The sequence below is a fragment of the Lepisosteus oculatus genome, chromosome 5, assembly GCF_040954835.1.
Source record: "Lepisosteus oculatus isolate fLepOcu1 chromosome 5, fLepOcu1.hap2, whole genome shotgun sequence".
NCBI classification, from domain to species: domain Eukaryota; kingdom Metazoa; phylum Chordata; class Actinopteri; order Semionotiformes; family Lepisosteidae; genus Lepisosteus; species Lepisosteus oculatus.
The window spans coordinates 5089862-5106108 of NC_090700.1; the positions used below are offsets into that span (position 1 = coordinate 5089862).

Sequence of the window (16247 nt, forward strand, 5' to 3'; positions counted from 1 at the left end):
CCGTGCAGCTCTGTACTTACCCTGGAACAGTGCAAGAACAGAAGGACTTACGGCAATTCTGAAGAACGCCTGCTTTTATAAACTCCCAAGGCAGACGACAGAATAAATGGAATTTCACACAGCTTCTATAACTGTCCTCTGGTCAAAAAATAGACAAAAAGAAAACACACGCGCAGGCCAAGGGGAGGGAAATGGGATATAACTCTTTCACAAAGCATAAGTCACTTAATACATGTCTTACTCCAACAACAACAAGGCCTACATTCACAATCTCGTCTTAATCTCAAGCTATTTTATTTCCCAAACAACTGGTCAGCCTCATACTTGTGCCTTTAAACAGCACAGGCTTATATGCCTTCCCAAGCTCTCGTCAAGAGGCCTCTGTCCTGTTGAGTTTTCTTCTCTCGTCCAGATCAGGATCAAAAATACATGGGATACTTCTTCACACAGATCAGTGGCTTTTCTACTTCATCTTCAAAAGAGGCTGATCACTTACAACTGCCGCAAATTCATTAAGTTAACATTCCATTAAACACACATGGCCAAGGTAAATTCTTTACAGTCCTGCTGGACAGCTGTCATCCATGTCAATCAACAAGAGGTCTGCTGTGAAAGCCACAGGGCAGTCAGGTTTGTGGCCACTGCTGGAGTCGGTGGCCACCAGGCCCTCTGGCCAAGAACCTCACACTTGGTCCTCCCCTTCCATGGCGTGTTGTGTGTAACACCCAGGGTATCGTTTCACACCCGGTGCTACGCCACACTCGCTGACCTCCCTCAAGTCAGTCTTCACAGACCCGCACTAAAGGGGACTTGTCCACCGCAGGTGACTCCACCTGAGGTGACGCAGTCCAGCTTTCAGCATTTCGGGAGCATAAAGGCGTTGTTCTCTTGTTACCAGGGACATATTGATTTCTTTCCGTTTTTTTCTTCCTTGATTTTCACCAGGAGTGACATTCGACAGATTCAATCATCTCATCGCCTGTGCCCAGTCCGCTCTCTTCTTAATTACTAAAATACTGTAATCTCATGCTTACACAGCAGAATCACTCGAGCGCATCAGTCTTGAATGATCAATTTATCAAAATGATACCAAAAGCCTTTTAATATGTGAAATCTGTATTTTATTTTTCTGAAGGCATACACAAAACTAGGTATAAATGTATCTTAATGCACAGTACATATTACACACAATGTCTTGGGTCAAGTTGTACTTGTGCCTCCATGGCTTTATAGCAGAGGTTTCTGGGTGACCCACACAAGTCACCTGGTTGCTGGTTTTCATTGGAGCTCAGCTCGTTACCTCACTAAACCCTTAATTTTACCAACACGACGTTTGACTGGAACCTTTGCACTTTGTTTTTCCCAACACAAAGGTTGGAGATCTGAAGTTACTTAAGAAACATAACAGTTTAAAAGGCGAGCTCCTGAATGTTTAGGAAGGGAAAACGATTAGAGTTTAAATTAAACGTATTATTGGGTCTATGAAGTGATCAATTATTTGAGGCTAATTAGGTACAACTAAAGCAGGCTGTGAAACTCCAAGACAAGGATTGCAAACTCCTGATTTACAGTTTTCACAGCACAGTTGTTTGAATAGGCCAGCAAACCTCACGCCACAGCCTAATCTGCAAGGAACAACAGAATAAGCCCGGTCAGCAGCCTTTGGCCAGCACCCTGGGCTATCTAACAAGGTGCCAAGAGCAACATGCGATGCCAACCAGGGTCAGACACCTTCATTATCAACCGAAATGTATTCAAACAGCTTGGTTAGGCTCCAGGAAAATTCAGATAGAATCATGGATGCACGCTGGACATCATCAAGTTCATCCACCGTGTCATTACCGTGAATTAGCAAGGCATTCAGACATCGAACGGCATGAGGCATCAGACAACAAGGTTAACACAAGTGTCCCTGGCATCTTAATCCAACAGGCAGAGACTAAAGCAATATTAAAATGCAGCCCTTTCTTTCACTGTAGCCAGACAGTGTTAATTCCCTGAGCTAATTTTTACTAAGACTGCACAGGCGAGCTTAATGACAGAGATATGCAGAGGGATGATCAGATTAGAGACTGACAGGCTCTTGATATAGTCTTTGAGCGAGACAAATGGCACAGAAAAGAGGAGACACAGTACCAATGTATTGACACCCAACTCTTGAATGCAAGTACTAATGTAAATTCTAGTACACTGGACTAAAGAGTGAAACACTTATTCTTGTAAAAATATTTCTGTTCATGTATACAAGATATTTGCTGTACAGTTTTTGCATATTTTAGCCTAATGAAAATAAAGCTACTAACCTAAAATTTTGTCTTACGCAGTTCAGACGGAAATTTCAGAACCCCAGTTTAAGTCAAATACAGCAGCAGCTGTAGTCAAATACTGTATATCAGTGTTAAAAAACTTTTCCCCCACGAAAGTCTTTGCTCACATCTCATGGGGGTCCTTGAAAAAAGGAGTGGGAGAGGATACTGGCCCAAGTCCAAATGCCATAGCAATAGCACCATTTAACACAACCGTACAATAATAACCTTGAGAGGACAACCCAAGGTCTGACCGATAGAAAACAAACCAGCCTCCTGCCTCTAGGGTCCAGTCATTCTGCACCCTGGGGTGATCCTGTCAGAGTACACTACTTCTACAATTCATAACAAAAGGGTTTCACATTCAGGCACAATCTTAAAATGCAAAAGAACTAGAACAATAAACTAACACGTAAAAATAATAAAGGGGATCTGGTAAGGAGTACAACCAGAATCACCTCTATAATGAGTTTATCCAAAATTCATTCCCACTAATTTCATATACAACCATAGGCACAAGCTGGTTTGGATGAGCTGGTAATTGGGTAACTGTAGGTGTCCCTTGAAGCAAGGACTGGGATGAATTCAAGTCTGGCTTTACTTTTCCTTACTCATGGTATGCTGTGATCAAAAGGATGCCAGTTTTTGAACACTGTTCTCCTTGAAACTGTGACACTAAGCAACCAAAAGTACCCATAGTTAATGCTAATGCGGTCTGTACCATCTTGCTGACAAAATCCATATGGTAGAACAGATTTAGAAAGTGCAGTGACATAAACCAACTCTGTTACATAAACACACTAGAGCCTCAGAGGATTAAATCCACTGCCATTTAAACTAAGCCTTTGCAAACTAACTCTAATTTGAAATTCCCCTTGTTTCTGTACAAGTCACTAGTTACAAATGCCTTATTTTTGCCTAATATATTTCATCATTACCACTAGCAAGCCTTGTAACGTTTCTCAGTATTTTTCAGAGCTATCGGTTATCAAGAGGAATTTCATCTGACATGTTGCGGATGTTGCAGTGTAAGCTTTCTGGAAGCAAACATTTTATTAAACAAGATGAAAAAGATACACTGCAAGACTAAAACTGAAAAGAGAATATTTCATAAATATATATATATCAGTTCATAGAAAAGTTATTATTTCGAGAGAATAGGACAAACACCAATGCAAAATAATGGAAAAAGATCTAAAATATTATAAAATAGTTTAAGGATATGTAGAATACCAAACATTTTTTTCCCCACTTAAATCATAATTTAAATTTAAAAAAGGACGAAAGTCGACAGGCTGAAGAGAAACACTTTAGAATGAGCTGCTTCTCCTTGCTATGTTTTATATCTTGATTTTTATTAAAAATCCTGCTGTTCATGGAAAAAAACAGTTGAAAATGTTGCTTCTTCGTTCCAGTATACTGTCTTAGCTAGAAAGGCAGTGTTCCAGGACACGAGAAGAAGCCAGGCTGGGGGCCACTGAAGCAGCTGCTCTCAGCGCCAGTGTAACAGTGCGTGAGGGTCCAGACAGCGCTCTCTCACGGGGCCCTACAGGCTGAGGCTGACCGAGTCGGCCTTGAGCTTGCCGCTGCTCAGGCTGTGGATCATTGCAATCATGTGAGAGTGCTTGTTCAGCTCCTCCTCCTTCTTCTGCAGGCGTATCTCCAGCTGAGACTTCTGAAGTTCCAGGGAAGATGCCTGTAAAAACAATTGGGAAAGTCCAAAGCCTGAGAACGCAGAGGGCTCAGAGTGCTTCATTCAGATAGAGAGGCACTGTGCCATTCCCAGCTATTTAACTGACAGGCCATTTCATCTCATCCTCTCTCCTCTCTTCAAGATCAATACCACGATCTCCCTCTCACAATCCACACCCACTGCTTCTCATACTACTTTGATTGCGATTTCCTCTCCGTTACATTTCCTTTTTCTCTCGCATTTTGTTTTTGCCCGCATCCTCTGGTCCTCTTGCTCCTGTCTTGCTTCATACACGAGAATCCACTGCCTCAAGCTCTCCGATGGCTTTTCACCCTTGCTGGCTACCAGGTGTGTGTTTTTCATCTGCCTTGCTGTCCTCTTCATTGCTCCCAGCTCTTATTACCAGGATCATCTATCCCTACGATTTTCTCTCCTGCCTTCTTCGATCCTCCCCTGCTACACCATTACCTCAACTCTCAGTTCCTCAACTTTGCCTTTCCCTGGTGTGGAAATAACTACCCATTAACTGCAGAAATGCTGCTTCTCTCATTTCTTCAAAATGCATCTGTTCATTCTGCATTGGTATCTCCTGCAGTCAGCACCTGTTCTATATAGTTTTTGGCACAATTTAAACTAATGGACGTGGTATTAGCTCATTAAAAGTCTACTACATAAAGGCTCCAATCAAATGAATAATAATACAAGGATCATTCTTAATCACCATAACAGGCCGTCAACATACTTGTGCAGTTTAAGGGGTGACTTCTGCTTGTGGCCTACCTTGATGCTGAGCTCCTTCCTTGCCAGCTCTGTTTTATGCAACTCTTTCCTCAGGATTTCAATCGTTTCCTCCATGTCCTCTTTTTCCTTCTCCCTCTGTTTTGCTTTTTCTTCTAGAGCTTGTATGGTTTGCAGCAGACCTAAAAAAGGATTGAGGTTTAGAAGGACATAAATGTTCTCCTAAAAAGGTACCCAAAGTAAACAGCTCCACTGTGCAGTGTGACTGGGTCTGCTGAAGAGGGGACTAGGACTCAAAGATTTCTATTCTATTTAGTTTAATTCTTGAAGCTTAAGCAGGGCAGCAGTGTGGAACATTAGTCAGAGATATGGACTTGTAGCTGTAAGGTTGTGGGTTCAAATCGCGCGTGAAACACTGCTGATGTACCCTTGAGCAAGGTACTTCACCTGAATTGCTCCAGCAAAACACCCAGCAAGGTAAAATACTTATTATGCACCAATAAAATACCTACAATGGGTATAAATATAAGTAATTTTCGATAAAATTGTTAGCCAAATAAATCATTTAGTAAAATTAAATAAGCCACATTAAAAATTATCATGTAGTTCTGCTATGCTGTCATATTCATATTATCATGAAATGTAACGGCAAACTTAATTGATACCATTTACAGGACTCTCAACACAGCTGTTGGAAGTTTAGATTCGAACCCCACACAAAAAATAAACTCTCACCAGATATTTTCTTTTCTTTTTCTTCAACATTGCTACTGAGCTCTTTGAGCTCATCTCCTTTTTCTGCAAGCTCTGCCAGTACTCTGAAAAGCAAAGAAAGGAAGTAAAAGGAATTACAAAAATTCAAGATTGGGAAAACACCTGGCAATTAAGATTTCATGTAGGCAAGGGCAGAGTGGTAAATGCCGGTAACAGAAACAAACTACAGACATAAGATGAAAACAATGTGCTTACAAACCCATTAATGAAAAAGACTAAGTCTGACATTTTCATTCTGTACACAGGGTGTGGAAATATAACAAGAAAACAGAATGTTACAATATACAGCTAAAAGCACTGAAAGTGTATGACTGTGGTCACCGTAGTATAAAAAATACAAACACTTAAGAATATAAAACACTTAAGGCAAAATGCTGCAGAATAAACGCTTCTGTTAACTTATGACAACATAGGCGAATAGTGTTCAGTGTGCATTATCTAGGAAGATGGGTTTTGATTGGGTGGATACAGTAATAGACAGCTTACAATAAACAGACAAAGAAGAGTCTGCACTGGAGTAAAGCTGTCAAGCACTGATGAGATCAAGCCACACAAACTCCAGTGGAACCGAACTGGGAGAACCTACTTGTCCTGCTGCTGCCTCAGATTCTCATTCTGCTTCTTCAGCGCCTCAAATTGTTTGTTTAGTGAATTATGAGCGGCTTGCAGATCTTTCAGCATCTTATCACACTCGTTAAACCTAAAACAATAAGAATTTGCATGGCATGTTGTCACATAAAAGCTGTTTTTAAAGCAAAAAAAGCATTTCCACTTATTAGCCTAAAGCAGAACTGAATGAAACACTCTGAAGTCCACTCAGTATATCTTATTTCAATAAAAGATAGATAACATTCTTAACGTTTTTTTAATCTCAGCAACAACCCATCAGCAGTAGTGGTGTGCTCTGAACAAGAAGGGCCTTACGATGGTTCACAGTATCTGTACATTTATTCATTGATTATACTGAGAGACCATCCTAATCTAAAAAGGAAGTAGATGCGTGAAACCCTTGTTATTCTTATGAGAAATCTTATCCTATCCAAACCTAAAACAACTGGTCATTTGACTCTATGTACTGTACAGCACTAAGTTGCAATAGCTGCATCATAAACCAGCAGTCATCAATTAATAGGATCTTGGCCTGTTAATAGGAAAGGCTTCACCTGCTCTTGGTTCAGACAAATTATCCAAGTAAAATGTGGAACTGCAGATGAACATAAGCCTTTGTTTTGATGGTATAACTGCACTAGAATCATACATATAAACACACATCTATGTTCATAAATTAACCAGTTATTCATAATCCCTGCGCCGCTCAGTGCGGCTGAGGAAGTGTACCTCTGCACCACGTCGCTGTAGGAGCCCCTCAGGGCCTGGTGCTCCTCAGCCACGGCCTGCAGCTTGGCGTTGTGCTGCAGCAGCTGCTGGATGTCGGCCTCAGCCCGCCGGGCCTCCTGCGTCTGGCTGCCCAGCACCGCCTCCAGCTCCTCCTTCCTGCGCTCTGCCTCCTTCAGCAGCGACGCCAGCTTCCGAGCCTGCGGGAGAGGGCGCAGGTGGCGAGGGGGGTGAAGCCAGGGCCCGCCGCCGGCACGCGGCATGGCACTTGCTCCCTCGCGCGCGGGACGGGCTGGATCCCGGACGGTTTTTCCCCGTGCAGGACGTCGCGTCCGGCGTCAGACTCACCTCGGCCTCGGCCTGCGCGCGCTGGCAGCGGTACTGCGCGATCAGGCGATCCGCCTGGGCCAGGGCCAGCGCTTTCGCCTCCAGCAGATCCTGCAGACGGCTCTCCTTTGACTACTCCCAGCAGGAAACATCACCCAAAAGCAAAGACCATGTGAGCATCAGTACCTAGCGTGGAAATCTTCCACAGCAGAACAAGACTGCCTTGAATTCAAAAACATTTTTATAACAGGTCTTCCCCAGTAGCTGGAACAAGAGATACAATTTCTTGATGTAGAAACCGCTATAAAGGATTAAAGGAACAAAGTTAACTTTCTGCAAAATAACTTCATTCAAAACAAACTTTTATAAATGAATATCATTCTATGTATTATTTTTCACTAAAACACGTTCAAAACAAAACAAACACATTTGGTCAGGAAACATGACAAATATGGTAAAAAAATGAGTCAAAACACATACCGCGAGGGCAGAAATCTTCTGTTCGTAAACATCCATTATGTCTGAAATCCTTACATCTTTGATTTGCTCTCTAAACTAAAAGAAAACTTCAAATGAATATCAAAGCCACCAGGCTGTTTTGGTGTTTCAGAAAGATTAGGCAGCAGTACCAGGATAGCCTTGAAATGCTTGTGTGGGCCTTTCAGGGACTCAGCTCTGATATCCCCTTGTTAGCCTGGATAAGATAAAGCAGCTGTCTGGCCCCACAGCTGCTGAATTAAAAAGGATTTAAAATCCTCTGTTTGTTGGACATAACCTTCAGTATGGAGAATTAAACACGGCTCTACAGAAAAAACATTTCCACATTTCAAAGAGTATTTTCAAATAGTCTCTTTAAAAGCAACAATTTGCATAATTTTGCGAAACTTTCACCATTCAATTCTCTCAGAGAGCTGAATAACATGCCTGGTCACATAATGTCTTACACAAGATCTGTTCATTTAAAAACAAAATAACAACAGAGGTTGAGAAATACCTTAATGTGTGTAAATACTGTGGACTATATTATTTTTCTGCAAATGTGCTGCACAGGAGGAAATGCAGTATTGAGTTAAGAAAACCCTTGGGATAATGAGGAAGAGAAAAATCGCTAAAACTCTAAATGGACACGGACCTCCATCCCAGTCTGCAGTTTCTCAATGAGGTTCTGAATGCTCTGCTGAGATGGGCTGCTGCTTGGTGAAGAACAGGGCTTCGCCAGCAGGGGGTGCTGGTCCTGCGCCAGGTTCCTTCTCATGGAGTACTCTGCCTCCCTCTGACGGTATGCATTGTTCGCAGCTATACTTTCACCAAGCCTGTGGAGCACAGAGAACTGACTGGGCTTATCAAACAATTAAGGTGGATAACAGATATAACAGAACCGCATATCCAATGTGGTTGGATCATGTAACCAAAGTTCCTTTAATGCCAGCCAGGGCTGTAAGGGATAAGCATCTCTCTCTCTTACACTATCACAGGGAAGTCTGGCAGAGGGGCTGCCTCAAACAGGATCTTGAGCGCAGTCTGCACCTGCTCCCTGTGATCGGAGGTCAGGGCCAAGGATAGTGGCGTAATGAGACGCTGGTCCTGGAGAGAAAGGGAAACAAATTATATGTTTCCGAGTCAGCGCACAGCACAGTGACATCTGGGAGCGCTAACTTCTCTCTGTAAACCTTTTATGATGGCGACAGACTCCTGTACCTGCAGGATTCTGAAGAAACTGGTCTCCATGTCCCGCACCAGCTGTCTGACCCGGCTCATCAGGTCCAGCACCTTGAGCACAACTTCAGCTCCAGCCCGGCTTTTAAGTTTAAATAAGGAGAGGCATTCAGACTCCATATTTCAGTTAACAATAATAACAGTTACATTTCGAGGTGGAAGATTTAAAAATTGTTTACAGGAAAATCTAAAACTTGCTGCTCTTGCTTATACATTAATTTAGAGATTTCAGTCAAAGCAGGCATTAAACCAGTTTTGTTTCGTTTTAGTTTTGTTGAATACCTATTTTAATTTAGTATACAACTATTTGCCTGTCATACTGTCACCCTGATTTTCTCAATGCCCAATTTAATTGTCATACATTATGCAGGGGAAACGAGAGTGAAGCAGTGAATGGCAGTGAAGTCAGTCACTGGAACCAGGGTGTTTATTGACGTCAATAACAGCCAATGGTCTCAATTTGCACTGTTACACCTTCCATTGTCAGCGTATAACATCAGCAGTTTGGTCACAAAGAATTCAGACCTCGGCTTTTTTAGGAGAGTCGAGATGCACTGCTAGTCCAAACGATGTTACAGGCTCACCTGAGATCAGACTCTGCCACAGGACAGTCAAAGCCAGTATCTATCCTGCTGCTGGAGAAGAGGTACTCTATCTGAGACACACACACGTTTTCTGTTAGCCTCTGAGAAACAAAGAGCTTCAGTGACTCCTCTCCACACAGGAGTTGCACAGTTAAGGAAACTGATAGAAATTTCATTATTCACAGCGGTACATTACAAAAGACTACATTTAGAGATTTAAAAATAGAAAAAAACAAACAACGTCAAAGGTAATGACGACACACTAATCAATACCCAGTTTATATGTAATGACTGTTTTCTTGAAAACAAGAGATGCAGGCTTACACTAATCACACTAATAATGCATTGCTTGTCACCAGCTAGTACTGGCTTAGTGTTAACAACAGATCACTCAAGCAGTATGGCAAAACACTGTTGCTACAAGATATTTATTTAGTTAAGCAACGGAATAACAATAATGCCATTTCTAAGCTAAACTAATACAGAATCTTATGACTCTGGAGTCAGAAACTGGAAACTCTCAAAGGATATCAAGCAACACGTCAACGGCCCTGGCAGTCCGGGCACAGTTTCTTTTGGCCAACTGTTCAGAGAGCAACTGCTCAGGGGTCTGCAGCAGACTGAGCAGCACAGGCAGCAAGAGATCTACAAAAGGCTGGACTGTGCTGGAAAGGCCTGAGTCAATCACTTCCTGAAAATGAGCAGAAAACCAAACATGCAAAAACAGTATTTTAATTTCTAATGAGTCACATCCAGATTGTCCATTTTCACAGCAGGATAACTTGGGGGCAGTGTAGTGATTAAATTGACAACACAGTTTGCTGTGACTCATTTTGCCATGTCCCGTGTATCTCCAATATGTTGTGAGAATGTCCCAGCTGTTCCTGAAAGACCTGCTCTGCATTACAAACCTCAAAAAGCTCTGAGAGTAGCTGCAGGGCCTGCAGGGAGCAACTCTCTGGTCCCTCAAGCGGCAGGCTGGCCCAGTGGACCAGAGCGACCGCTGGCTCGGGGGCTCGGCTGTGGCTGTCCTTCCTCAAGCTGCACTTAGACTGCGCTCCGGAGGGCCGGAACACCGTCTGGCACAGGATCCTGCGCAGGCTGGACACGGAGCACAGGGAAACCAGCAACTCCAGGACCTGCCGAGGAAACAGCAGAATAGGTGGAGGAAAGAGTCAAAGAAAAAGTTCTAAAAGGCTTTTGAAATGTAAATGCAAAACAGGAAAATTCACAGGAATGCCTCGTGTGAATATTTATAACCCTCTTCATTCTGGAATCCTCTTAGAAGTGGAGATTACAATTATACAAAGTATGACAAATCCTCTCCCACTTCCATGGGCTTTCTTATAATGAAACCCAATAAGCACACAATATTTACATTTACATGAGCACCTAGTAAGGACTAAATATAGTTTCACTATTGTTTCCATAAACTGAGATTTTCAGAGGATGCAACGACACTGTGATAAGACGGGATGCCTAAAGGCCTGTTCGTCACTGCTGGCAGCTCACCTTGGCTGTGGAGTCCGGATCCTTGCCGTGCAACAGGCCCAATACTTGGGTGAGACACAGCACAAAGTGCTCGTATCTAGAGCAGGGACAAAAAAAATCAGAGATCCGCAAGCTTCACTACCAACACACTTCTACTTTTCAGACTTGTCTTTTTCATGCAAATGTAACGACTATGCTTTTAGTTCCATCCATAATGCACTGCACTGAGGCAAAACATCTAAATAAGAAGTCTCCTGAAGAAGTTTTAACAAATGACTTAATAAAAATGCTGTTTTATTATGATGATTATCATCCAGTTCTGTTAAACATGTACTGCGGGAACCTGCATCTTTCAACGAAAGGCTGTTTGGTGAAAACAATGCAGCAGTGTGAACCAAGGGGATATACAGCAATACCAGGAAGGCTTGAGCTCCTGCACTGCTGGCCTTTCACACGCTGGGTTTCCTCTGAACGATTTCAGTGCTCACCTGGACAGGTAACCTGCAATCTTGGGATTTCGCAGGAGGTCAACCAGCAGATCCACTGCGTACTTCCTTGTGAGAGTTCCATCACCATTTACAATAATGTTAAAAATTAACTGAAAGGTCTGGTGAATATTCTTGGCATGGAAGAGCTGTGAACAAAAGTGAATAACATACTTCTGTACTGACTCAAAACAGCCTCGAAAAGCATTCTTTTCATGTACAAAAGATTTTAAAAAAATCCAAACTCAAAATATTAACTGAAACACCATCAGTCACACTATTAAACACCAATTTACAAAGAAAACTAAGTGTAATAAAGCCATGATACACAAGCAGAAAGCAGTGGAAAAGTGTGTGCCTAGATTGCAGGTGGTGATGTTTGAGGCGAAGGTAAAGAAAAGCACCTACCTTCTCACCAACCTCCTCATTTAGGGTCAAGCTTGTCAGTATGGACAGCGCAAACACAACAACAGTCAAGCTGTTGTGAGCCAAAAAGCTTATGAGTGTCCGATAGAAAGCTTTCAAGTTACTCTAGAAAGACACATAAAACATTTTAAACTTCCCAAACTGTCTAACAGCATGTAAGTGGTACACAAGTAGTATAAGAACAAGTATGTGTGTTCTCTTTCTTCTTTTTTTTCAGCATGGAATAAACCTATTACTTGTTCCTTAAGAACAAGTATTCCAGTTACAGAAATTCCATTAATACCATGAGGCCGATGACTTTAAGTCTATTCTTTCATAAATAAAATATATTTTGGTAACAACATAAAAATAGCTATGACTGAACACAACACAAAATCATATTAAACCAGCTTCTTTCTCATAAGAATGTCTTATACCTTTACCATTTCAATTAGAAGAAATTGTAATTTATCTGCCATTTACAAAGGCGAGCAGTAGGCCCATTTAGACAGCACCTTGGAACAATCTGGAACAAATTTCCTTGCCCAGAGGTACAAAAGCAGCCTTCATCAGATGTTCCTGCACAAGAATGACTTTTTTCACATTCTTCTCACAAGCAGGTTACATTAGTCTGTCATTCTTCAAGTTATCAGGCCTGTCTGATCTGTAAGCTGATCTTCTAAGTCTCCAAGTACGTTTGAGTCCTCCATGTTGGAATTTACATTGTCTTTGATCGCCAGTAATGCAAAGCCAAATACAACAAAAAGTCAGATTTCTTACCGCCGACTTGATGTGAGCCTGAATACTCAGGTTGTAGCGGCAGAGGTTCGCCATGAGACCGAGACACGGCATGGTCAAGTCATCGTTGGGGCACTGGCTGTTGTTTTAAAAAGTAAAAAAGAGAAACAGAGAATGACAAAACCTTGAGAAGCAACTCAAATTCCCCAACAAAGAGCATTAGAAATCATATATGACACTGGTTGCACTTGGTTTCTGTACGTTCCTCCAAAGCATCACAGGACCTCTCCGGTTCTCAACTTGGCCCTCCCCTCCACTAAAGGACAACTTACATGTGGTGCATTAAAAACCCTATGAGCTCATCCATGTACGCAGTAGAGTGGAACATTTTCACGCCGTACGTGATCCTCTGCAAGATGTGTATGCACTGTGGAAGACGAGAGAAACCAAAGGTTAAGTCAGATTGCAGGGTCACAAAGCACAAGACCAAAGGAAGAAGAGAAGTACCTGCAGCACGATGGGCTCTCTAGGGGAAGCACTGTTGCAGTGAAGAACCGATGCCAGGGTGCTGGCGAGATTGTAGCTGCTGTGCAGAGCTTCTCTAGCCTCATCATCTGAAGCTAAAAAAATGGAATCGTTACATTTCACTTCTCAATGGATCCTTCAGTTAGACGTGTTTACAATAATTAAAGGTTCTGCTTTCACTGCATCTTAGGATACACGGTTGATCCTCCTATATTACTCCCTCAGAAAAACCTATGCAAGCCCATTACTATGTCCATGCAAATTAATGCTGACCACTGACCTGCAATTTCACTTTTAGAGATGTCCAATAGGGGTCTTCTCCAAACCCCCACATATTAGCTTTAAAGCAACCACACAATCTCCACACCCCATCACAGACCAGAATCAACAGAAAACAATTAATATGAGGTGTTCCGACACATTGCCAGAACATCTCGAGAAAACGAGCAGTGTCGTTCAGCAGCTCCGTGCTCGAGCGCCTGAACGGCCTCCTCTCCGTGGTACGCGTCGCTAGATACCCGTCAGACACGGCACAGGCTGAGAGAGCAAGAGGGGATCACTGAAACAGCAGCAGCAGAGGGGACGCCGCGCTGCACTGCTCTCTACCTAGCTGAGACAGGAAGGCCACGATTTTCCCTGCCAGGGCCGTGCTGGTGTTGGGGTCTCCCGCCAGCTCCACCAGACCACTCAGGCACTCGCTGGGCAGCACCTGGGTGGAGGCAAACAGCCGCGGGCACTTCAGCCCCGAGACATCCTGCACGGAAACAAACACCATAAATACACAGCACAGAGGGCTCCACATCCAAAATGCTCTGGAGCTGTGTTCCTCCTGGGCAGCAGCCTTTTTCCCCAATCCCACCTGAGCTCTTAAGTAGGCAACTGCGTTAATTCACACTTACATGCGCCTGTGACCCCTTAGGACTATCTAAAGTGCCCGATTCTGTTGCACTGTGGCCCGCTGAGTGAACCAGTAGAGTCGCCCTTCTGTCACGCTCCAGTTTGTTCTTAATGGTGAACCTGGCACCCACGTTATGATGCTTTCAACAGGAAACCTCGCTGGAGAATGTGTGCTATTAGATGCACTAGCCAGATTAAGAAGGCGGGTGAAAGAGGTGTCCACAAAAACAGGCTACTACTTCAAACCATTCAGTTCAGGGCTTTATTGGCATGACGGTGCTGGACAGGGTTGTTAAAGAAGATACAATTAACGCAACATCTACAGTGCAAATGTATCTTTGGGCATAAATATACATCACATGAAACTTTATACCGAGAAGGCTCACTCGCCTGTTCCTCAGGCTGTGACAGGAGATCACATTAACTTACGTCTATTTGTCTCTGTAGCTGTGTAGCGTTGGGGGCAGACTTGTTGTTCTTGAATTGATTGATGGCCAGAAGCAAGGACTTCAAACTCGTCGTCGGATCCATCCTGTAACATTCGATACGCAGTGTTCAGAAATCCCCTAATGACAATCAGGATTTTTTTTCTGCTTGTCTAGAGGCAGCTCAATAACCTTTAAATGTTTTTTTTTTTTTAAATAACTTAAAATGAGAGACGATTCTCAGACGAAACGATTCGGAGGAACAGACTGAAGTGGGATATGACAGGGGACGTTACACCCCAGCAGTCGTTTGACCCGACGACCACAGATCTCCAGCAGTGTGACAACGTCACCCACTCGTGCCCGTGGGTCAAAATTAGGCCGAGGCAGAGAAAGGAGGGACGACTGGGATCATGCTGTCCCATTGTCTAGTCCGGACTCCCGACATGCGTGTGTACGTCCTGAGAGGTTGTGTGGGACTGTCCTACTGTAACCCCAGCGACCGTGCTCCGGACTAACCTGCTCCCTCAGCTCACTTGTTTTTATTGATGCAGCACTTCGCCAAACAAACAAACAAAAAAAGAAAACTTCGAAGTGACCGCTAATCAGATCAAAATAAACAATATTCCATATCGACAACAACCGTTAACACTGGCGAACAACTGCACCCGCCTAGACTTTGAAAAGCCGGTAGACACCACAACGGAATGGGGGGAAACTATTTTGAACCACGGCCATCATACAGATATCGTATTTATATATATCCGGATGTATCGGTATTTTGTGTATAAAACTACATTATTACAGCCAGAAAAAATCATTTTAAATATTATTTTACCTCCGTGTCAAAATATATGTTTTCTCTTTTTTTCTGGGTCCCCCAACTTTTTGTTTACCGTGGACGTTCTCCGTGTGACGGCGTGACGTAAAAACTTTGCTTCCTGTTTTGGATTGGCTGCCGGGAGTTATGACCATAGATATGGAAGGAATATTAGATGGGTCATTGGGCTCATTAAGGGCTGTCATTTTGTTTAGGTATTAGTACATTGTCTCAAAAGTACTTCATAATTATTTCTATTGTACTTAAGGTGTGCTGTACAATCTTGCTACGGAAACGACTATAGGTTTGTGGTTCATGTGCGGGATATGGCAGTGTAAGTAAATAATTAATGATCAACATATTCAACCAAACGTAGACTTTATTTAGAAATAATAATATTTCTAATAATAATAATATCCTTATACTTATATACCCTCCACTCAAAGCACTTTATTTTTAAGGAGACCACAGAGACTCAGGACCTCAATCTTACATCTCATCCAAAGGACAGTGCCTCTTTTACAGTATAGTTTCCTGTCACTATACTGGGGGATTAGGACCCGAACACAACACAGGGTAGGCACCCCCTGCTGGCCCTAATCATGCCTTTTCCAGCAGCAACCTTAGCTTTCTCAGGAGGTCTCCCAGCCAGGTAGTGGCCAGCCTCATAGCTGCTGAGCTTCAGTATGCAACTACAGTAGTTGTGAGCTGCAGGGCGATAGAGCTGCTAGCAGTGTGTTTTAATGGCAATGCTGCTTCGTATTTTCTGGGATTATCCAAGATAAACCCATTATAATAGCTTAGAAAAAATATATTGTGAGCGCATGTTTGCCATTTCCTTAAAATAACACACCAACAAACAATGCCATGAGATATTTAATGACAAAGCCGTCAGGACTTAACATCTCAGTATATTAAAGTAGGACAGCATCTATCACAGCCCACTGTGCTCGGTCACCATACTGGGATATTCTTGTCTTCAGGTGCA

The 16247-nt window shown here is 42.9% G+C and overlaps 1 protein-coding gene across 2 annotated transcripts; it reads right to left on the minus strand.

Annotated features, from left to right (window-relative positions):
• Window positions 1–3640: 3640 nt before the first annotated feature.
• cip2a (cellular inhibitor of PP2A) lies at window positions 3641–15364 on the minus strand. 2 transcript variants are annotated; one of them, XM_015341132.2, is made up of 22 exons: window positions 15278–15364; window positions 14444–14546; window positions 13724–13871; window positions 13100–13212; window positions 12925–13019; window positions 12635–12731; window positions 11858–11980; window positions 11453–11598; window positions 10986–11061; window positions 10385–10612; window positions 10005–10164; window positions 9474–9615; window positions 8872–8971; window positions 8639–8757; window positions 8306–8486; window positions 7654–7728; window positions 7195–7305; window positions 6850–7046; window positions 6098–6211; window positions 5473–5555; window positions 4780–4919; window positions 3641–4002 (listed from the first exon to the last, which is right to left on the minus strand). In XM_015341132.2, the coding sequence occupies exons 2-22, from the start codon at window positions 14543–14545 to the stop codon at window positions 3853–3855; spliced, it is 2700 nt and encodes an 899-aa protein (XP_015196618.2). In that variant the 5' UTR covers window position 14546; window positions 15278–15364; the 3' UTR covers window positions 3641–3852. The 2 variants fall into 2 exon arrangements, with proteins under 2 accessions (XP_015196618.2, XP_006627816.2); XM_006627753.3 differs by lacking the exon at window positions 15278–15364 and adding an exon at window positions 14959–15124.
• Window positions 15365–16247: the final 883 nt, after the last annotated feature.